The sequence below is a fragment of the Varanus komodoensis genome, unplaced genomic scaffold (assembly GCF_004798865.1).
Source record: "Varanus komodoensis strain SLA01 unplaced genomic scaffold, ASM479886v1 scaffold115, whole genome shotgun sequence".
Classification (NCBI taxonomy): Eukaryota; Metazoa; Chordata; class Lepidosauria; order Squamata; family Varanidae; genus Varanus; species Varanus komodoensis.
The window spans coordinates 739,976-746,899 of NW_025335330.1; the positions used below are offsets into that span (position 1 = coordinate 739,976).

The 6,924-nt window shown below is 65.0% G+C and overlaps 1 protein-coding gene across 2 annotated transcripts; it reads right to left on the bottom strand.

Annotated features, from left to right (window-relative positions):
* Positions 1-491: 491 nt before the first annotated feature.
* On the bottom strand, positions 492-4,300 carry APOD (apolipoprotein D). Of its 2 annotated transcripts, none has more exons than XM_044421123.1 (5): positions 4,181-4,300; positions 3,137-3,288; positions 2,792-2,913; positions 2,555-2,643; positions 492-1,106 (listed from the first exon to the last, which is right to left on the bottom strand). In XM_044421123.1, exons 2-5 carry the CDS (start codon positions 3,257-3,259, stop codon positions 871-873), a joined length of 570 nt encoding a protein of 189 aa, XP_044277058.1. In that variant the 5' UTR covers positions 3,260-3,288; positions 4,181-4,300; the 3' UTR covers positions 492-870. The 2 variants fall into 2 exon arrangements, with proteins under 2 accessions (XP_044277058.1, XP_044277059.1); XM_044421124.1 differs by lacking the exon at positions 4,181-4,300 and adding an exon at positions 3,703-3,794.
* Between the last annotated feature and the right edge of the window lie 2,624 nt (positions 4,301-6,924).

Sequence of the window (6,924 nt, forward strand, 5' to 3'; positions counted from 1 at the left end):
ACGAACAGGAAATCGCTGGAGAAGTGCATGGAAAGCACACCAGTCATGGCCGGCTGGCAGTGTGGCATTTCTGTGACCACGGGGGGGGGGGGGCTAGCAGTCAGTCCCCTCAGACAGTGAATCACCTCTCCCGCCCTTGCGCTGAAAGCAGGGTGGGTGGGTCTTGCCTGATGGGACCACCTTGCCCAGCCCCAGGAGCCCCATAAGCAGCTCAGGGGTGACCCAAACAGCCCTTTCCCTTAGAGCCGAGCAGATCTGAGCACAGCCTCCTCTGTGTCGACCTCTGGGGGGTTGGGAACAAGAGCCCGGAGGCAGGAGGCGCCGGCCACCCTGGGGGAGGGCGGCAGAGCTTCCCCGAGCCACGCTTCCCGGCATGCTCCCCCCCGCTCAGGCCCTCCTCCTGGGTCCTGCTCGGGGTCTCGACCTGCCCTCTTCCTGCCGCTGACACACAGACATCCAGCACGGAAGCAGAATAAACCACACCAACCGGGGCATGTGCAAAGCGCTTAACTGGCAGCATTTATTCCGAGCAGAAAACCTGACGCTTCCTCTGGAGAGAGTCTGGAATGTCGCTCAGGTGTGCCGTGCTCCCAGCTCCTCGGCGTCGGGGCTTCCCGGGGCAGCTGGGCGTCCAGTCACGATCTCAAGGGGCTGCCTGAATCGAATCGCAAGCCAAGCCCCCGTGTGGGAGCAGCTGCGTGGCACAGGGAGGGACTCCGCGAGGTCCTCCTGAGGGTAAATGGAGATGCAAGGCGACGGCGGAAGCGCCCACCCCTCCTTCCCCCCAACGGCCGCGGAGGGGCTGCGGGCCGGACAGAGAAGGCGGCAGGCCAGGCCAGGCCAGGCCAGGCGAGGCGAGGCGGGCAGCGGCTACATGTCGGCAGGGCAGGTCCTCTGGTCCGTGGGTCTCATGCGCGCCGTGTCGATCTCGTAGGACTGGAGGATGCTCTTCAGGTGGTCCACCGTCTCCGGGTGCATCTGGCGCGTTCTGGACAAAATCCAGGCATAATCCACGTGGAAGAGCCAGAGGAACGTCGTGCAGGAGTACACCAGAGCGTAGTTCTCGTAGTCGGTGGAGACCACCCAGTACGGGGCCGCAGGCATGACTGGCGAGAGACGACAGCGGCCCTCAGGAGGAGACCCCGGGCCTGCCGGGCAGCGGGCTACCTCAGCCCAAAGCCTGCGGCCTGTGCTCAGGCGAGCGGCAGCCGAGAAGTCCCCCCTCCCAGGTCAAAGGGCCCCCATTTTCTCCAGAACAACACAGAAGAAAATGCAGCTCACTGCCCTGGTGAGGGTTCCCAGGCGCTCGCAAGCGATTTGGGGGAGGGAGCAGTGAGGCGTCCGCCGAGGAGGCCAGCATCTCCGGGGCAGCGAGGAGGGTGGCCAGGGGAGCCAGAGGGATCTCTCCAAGCTGGGAGGTGAGGCAGCCACTCCAACTGCGTGTTACACCGGTAGGATGGGAATTGCTGTGCCTGGCCCAGAAAGGGATCGGGGCCGCTTGGCGGGAAAGTCACCCTGCCTGAGCTGCTGTGAAGAGGGCAAACGCCATCGGGGGAATCCTTGGGACATGGATCCGAGGTAGAGCTGCCAGTGCTTCCAGGCCATTAGACAAAGGGAGGGCCGACCACACTCGGAACGGCGTGCAAAGTTCAGTTCCCGAGTCGCTGACAGGATCAGCAGGAAAAGGCATCCCGGACCGTCTGATGAGGAAAGGGCCGGCTGTCTGCCGCTCTTTGCCTCAGAGATCCTGGCCAAGAAGACGATGCGCTCGAGGTCTCTAAATCATGTGTTGCTGGGAGAAAGCGCAGAGGGGGCATTTCGGCCTTCCACGCACCAGAATCCAGCAAAGCGGAGTTCGGGCAGGCAAAGGGAACTCTTCCTTCATGCTGCTCACACTGTATGGCATTTCCCGCTATGAGAAGTGGTGATGGCCACGCGCTGGCCAGCCTTGGAAGTGGCGTGGGCCAGTTCCAGGAGGAGCGGGGGCGGCTCAGGCCCTGTGCGGATGGCTCGCCTCTGGGGCCAGCACACACCATCCGTGGGGAGCTCCCCGCACACAGCTGCCGGGGCACCAGAGGGCAGGCTTGGGGCGCCTTTCTCCCAACCCAGCAGGCTGCCAGGAGGGGTCAGGGCCGGGGTCTCTGAAGTCCGCCCGGCACAACTGGATGGAGGCTTCGCCATCGCTGAGCCTCGCGCAGAAAGGGGGGCGGTTGGCCAGACGGCCCCTGTGCTCACCCTGCCTTCCCCGCTGGCCTCCGCAGCTGCCTGTTCCGTCCCTCCGCTCTCACCCCTTGCCAGGAGGGGTGCCTGCAGGCGCCACGCGGCCGCCTCGTCCCAAGCCGGCCTGCTCGGCACCTTCTGCCAGCACCGCCCCTCCCAGCCGGCTGCCCGGGACGGCCGTCGGGCCGAGGGGCTGGGGACAGCGCCACGGGTGGCGGTCCTGCTGCGGGGGGGGGGGTCTCCTTCCTGTTCCCACCGCAGGCCCGCCGAGGGCTCCCGCTCTGCCGCCGCAGGGGCTGCGGGGCAGGGGCGGCTGCGCACGGCCACTACTCACACCAGTTGAACTTGACCTGCAGCTTGGCCGGCTCCTCATGGTCGGCGGGAAAGGCCTCCCCTTCGATCTGGTTGGTGGTGCCGTCCAAGCTGAAAGCGGAGCGAGCAGTCCGGGTGAGTGCGCCGCCCCGGACCCACCTCCCACCGGGACAGGGGGCTCTGCGGAGCCGCACCCCCCCGTGGGCCCCCACCCGAGAAAGGTCGGCTCGCCAGCACCCCCGCGCCCGCCCGCACTCACAGCAGCTCCTTGTTCACCACTTTAACCTTCCCGTTTTCTTTCAGCGAGTAGTTTGCCTCGATGCACCTCCCTTTCTCAAAACTCATGGGCAGCTTTTCAATCTCGTACCACTTCCCCACGTACTGAAAGAGAGGCGGGAGGGAGAGAAAACAGGCTGGTCACGGCTGGCTGTCGGTCGCATTCTGCACCTGCGTCCTGCTCCAGCCACCCCGCCTGCCCGTGGAAGGAACCCGGTTCTGCCCTCCTCGGCCTCCGGATGGCCTCCTCCCACGGCTGGCCGGGGGTCGCACGCCCCCTCACCCTGCCGGTCACTGGGCCTCTGAGCTCCCCCGGGCCGGCGCCTACCTTGGCAAGATCGAACTCCTCCTGGACCGGCGGGTCCGGGCACTTCCCCATGTGGAAGGTTTGCCCCTTCGCCATGCTGAGGAGTCCCAGGAGGAAGGGCAGGGCCCTCCAGCCGCCTGGCATCGCGACGGGTGGAGCAGCAAGTCTCTTTCCTGGAAGAACAGGGGCCGGGTCAGGGGGAGGCCGCTGGGCCCTGGCCGGGGAGCCCTGGCTGGCCCAGCACTCTCCAGACGTGGCCGTCAAGGTGGGTGGTCCCCCGGCCAAGGCGGCCAGAGAGTGGAGCCCCGTGAGCGCCCGACTGGCATGTGGGCAAGTCGATATAATCGCCACCTCTGGGCATTTAAAGAGCAGCCTCTCGCAGCCTGAAGGATTCCCAGTTCATTCTGTTCTGATTTTCAGAATAAAATTTAACAGTTAGTTTAAAGTAACTTCAGTCTCGAAAGGGTAATTCAAATACATTCCATGCCTCATCTCTCCTTTCTAATCCTGTCTTAAAATTGGCTTTTGCAAGATCTGAATGAAGTCACAGAGCAATATATTAGTGAGTGAAAAGCTTAGCCCCCCACCCCAAACTTTGTGGGGGTCCCAGCTGGGGGGTCACGAGGCGCTGGGGAGAATGCCAGCCGCGACGGGGGCCTTGAGCATTTGCGCGGAAGCCACCGCCCCAGGCCCGCCACCCACGGGGCCGCCCAGTCCTCCGGCGCTGAAGGCGGCCTCCTGCACTCCGGATGCGCTGAAAGCAGCGCCCAGCTGAGTGCCGCCCGCCCACCTCCCCGCCTGCTCCCGCCTCGTTCTCCCTGCAGGAGCACCGGCAGTGACCAGCCAGCCAGGCCAGCCCCGGCGAGCTGCCACGGAAGCCAGCACTCTCCCCGGGCAGGGACGGCACCCGGTGTACCCCCTGCCCCGACCCCCCCCGATACCGATGCTGCAGGGCCCGTGCCACACCCCCGGCACTGTGCTCCAGGAGCACACTTCCCTGGATGAACGGGGAAAGGGTGCCCGAAAGGCCACATCCTTTCCCTTCGGCACAAGACCTTGACAAACCTGAATGCTGGGCTGAAAGCAACAGAACAAGATTCAACAGGGACAAGTGCCAAGCCTGCCACCCAGGAAAGAGAAACCAGACGCATCGATTCAAGATGGGGAATGTGTGGCTCAGCAGAACCGAAAAAGGAAAAGACCTTGGAGTAATTGTGGACAACAGGCTAAATATGGGCCAACAATGTGATGCAGCCGCCAAAGGGCAAGTGCTATTTTGGGATGCATTAACCGAAGTCTTACTCCAAATCCCAAGCTCCCCTCCTCAGGAGTCAGACCTCACCTGGATTCCTGTGTCCAGTTCTGGGCACCAGGATGTAAGCAAGATGCAGAAAATTTAGAAAAGATCCAGAGGAGAGCATCAAAGCTAATCCAGGGTTCAGAAGCGCTGCCCTGAGGCGAGACTGAAGGACCCGGGTACGTTCAGCCTGGAGAAGGCTGGGGTGGGGGCAGGACAGCATCGCAGTGGGCTGGACCCGGTGGCCTTCAGGGCCCCTGCCAACGCTACTGCGCTATGATCCCGAGACTGGACTGGCAGAACTGACGGGTGACGAGGGCCGCGTGTGGCCGGTGGCAGCTGCTTTGAGAGTGACTTTTGCCTTCCGTGACACTGCAGGAGTGAGGAGGCCCTTCTGCGACGAGTAACGGAAGCCACCGCCATGAGTGCACGGGAGCGGGGCAGGACTGCCAAGCGCAGGCCTCCCCCTTCATGGGGTGCAGGATAAGGACAACGACGGCAGGGAAGGCCACGCTTGGCCGGGCGCCCATCCTGCACGCTCCCATTGCCCTGATTCCCTTTCCAGAACACATTCCATCTCCTGGCACCTTAGAAGCATCCTCAGGACGGCGAGCAGAACGACGAGCCTCGTGTCTCATCGAAGACCGAGAGCTTTGCTCTGGCGGGGGCTATTGTGGCCTGCGGCCCACTTCCCCAGAGGCAGGAATCTTGTGGGGAGAGAGGCCCAGAGAGGAGCGAGCGAGCGAGCAGGATTGCCCCCGGAAGCAGCATTCAAGTTCCTTCGGACCCCACTGCTCGCGGGTCTGCCCTGCAGCCTCCACAGGCATCATACGCACACCTACAACTCTCCGTAACTCCCCTTGCATCTGAGGAGGAGACTGCAGCCCAGGACGCTCATGGCAGAAGGCGTGAGCCTCGGGGCGGCAGACTGAGACACCGCACTCTTGAAGGGACAGCGAGACTCACTCCCGGTTGCCCATCGGGCCCGGCAGCCCGGGCCCAGCCGGGTGGCGGCCCCCTGTGCCGAGGCGGTTCCCCTGCACGTCCCCCCCCCCCCCCAAGCCTCAGCGAAGGCCCCGAGCGGAGCCGCCGAGCTCCCTGGCAGCGAGCAGCACCCTCCTGCCCGCCTGCCTGCCTGGCCTCACCTGCCGGCCTGCTGGGCGCCTCCTCCTCGGGATGCTCGCGGCAGAAGCGCTCGGAAGCACTGGCAGCGGCGCTCCTTTTATGGGTGCTCCAGGTCATCACCGCGCTCGGCTTGACACGCACGCCGGACACACCCTTCCTCCGAAGGCCCTTCCGCAAGGCACACGCCTCTCCCTCCCACGACAGATTTGTTGTTGTCGGAACGGTGCCAAGCCGGAGCGCCCTCAGGGCCGCTGCCCGGCAAGAGCGGCCCGCCCGGGGTGCTCGCGGCTCCCTCCTGCCTCCACCAGCCGTTGTCAAAGGGCCGTGTGTTCCTGGCACCAGGGCCCAGCCGGTACCAAGCCGGAGCGTCACGCTGCGGCTCGCCGAACACAGGCTGCTCTGTGGCCCCCGCCTCCCCGGCCCCCACCTCGGCCACGAGGCTCCAGAGGCGTCTCTGCAGGGCGCTTCGGGGCCTGGACGAGAAGCAGAGCCCCGCTGAGAGCCGCTGCCCGGTCCCCCGGGCGAGGAGGAGGCCTTGCCAAGGCACGGGAGGCGCCCCCTGGCCCGGCCCGAAGCTGCCCGCTTGCAGGGAGCGACCCTCGGGCCTCCTCCGCCTGGCTGCCCACCTGCCCGGCAGCTGCCTGCTGCTGGCCCAGCGTTCTGGGGCGCTGGCCGGGAAGCCCCTCGCAGGGCAGGGCCCCTGGCGCTCTCTTGCATCAGCAGGCAGAGGCCACCTTTCCGAGAAGGGCCTGGGGCCGGGTGCTATCTTGCCTTTCAGAAAACCAGCCATGGTTAATGCCCTCTTTTATGGCTCCCATCCTCTCCAATGAATGGTGTTTATGGTAGGAAGGAACAAAAGGGATGGGGGGGGGGGTGGATGAATAAGCACACTCTGCACATGTTCAGAGAGGAAGGTCATCGTCTTGTTGGAAAATACTGGGAAAGAAGAACTATGGTGGGCACAGAACAAGCCTCATTAGAAAAGCAGGTTCTGAGCTGAACCTGGGGGAATCGGAGCCCCCCCAGCCCAGATGGGGTCCCAGCAGTGTGTGGGGGGGTCGAGGCAACCGGCAAAGGAGAAGCCCCCTGCCACCCCCTCCTCCTCTGGAAGCATCTCGCTAACACCCTCCCCACCCCATCATCCAGCCAGTCGTGGGGGGGTCTCCTGCAGAGAGCACAGAGGAGTCGCGGGGGGGCATGTGACGAATTCCAGGGGGGGCCGCGGATGAAGACGAGCAGCCCGGCCCCCAAGGGGGCGAGGCCTGCGGGAGGCTTCCTGCGCCGCGCGGCCCGTCGCAAAGCGCGCCCGGGGGGTCGGGGGGGGTCCCGGCCGGGCGAGGGCATTTGGGCCTGTTCAAACCCGGGCTCGGCCCACGGCCTGCGACGG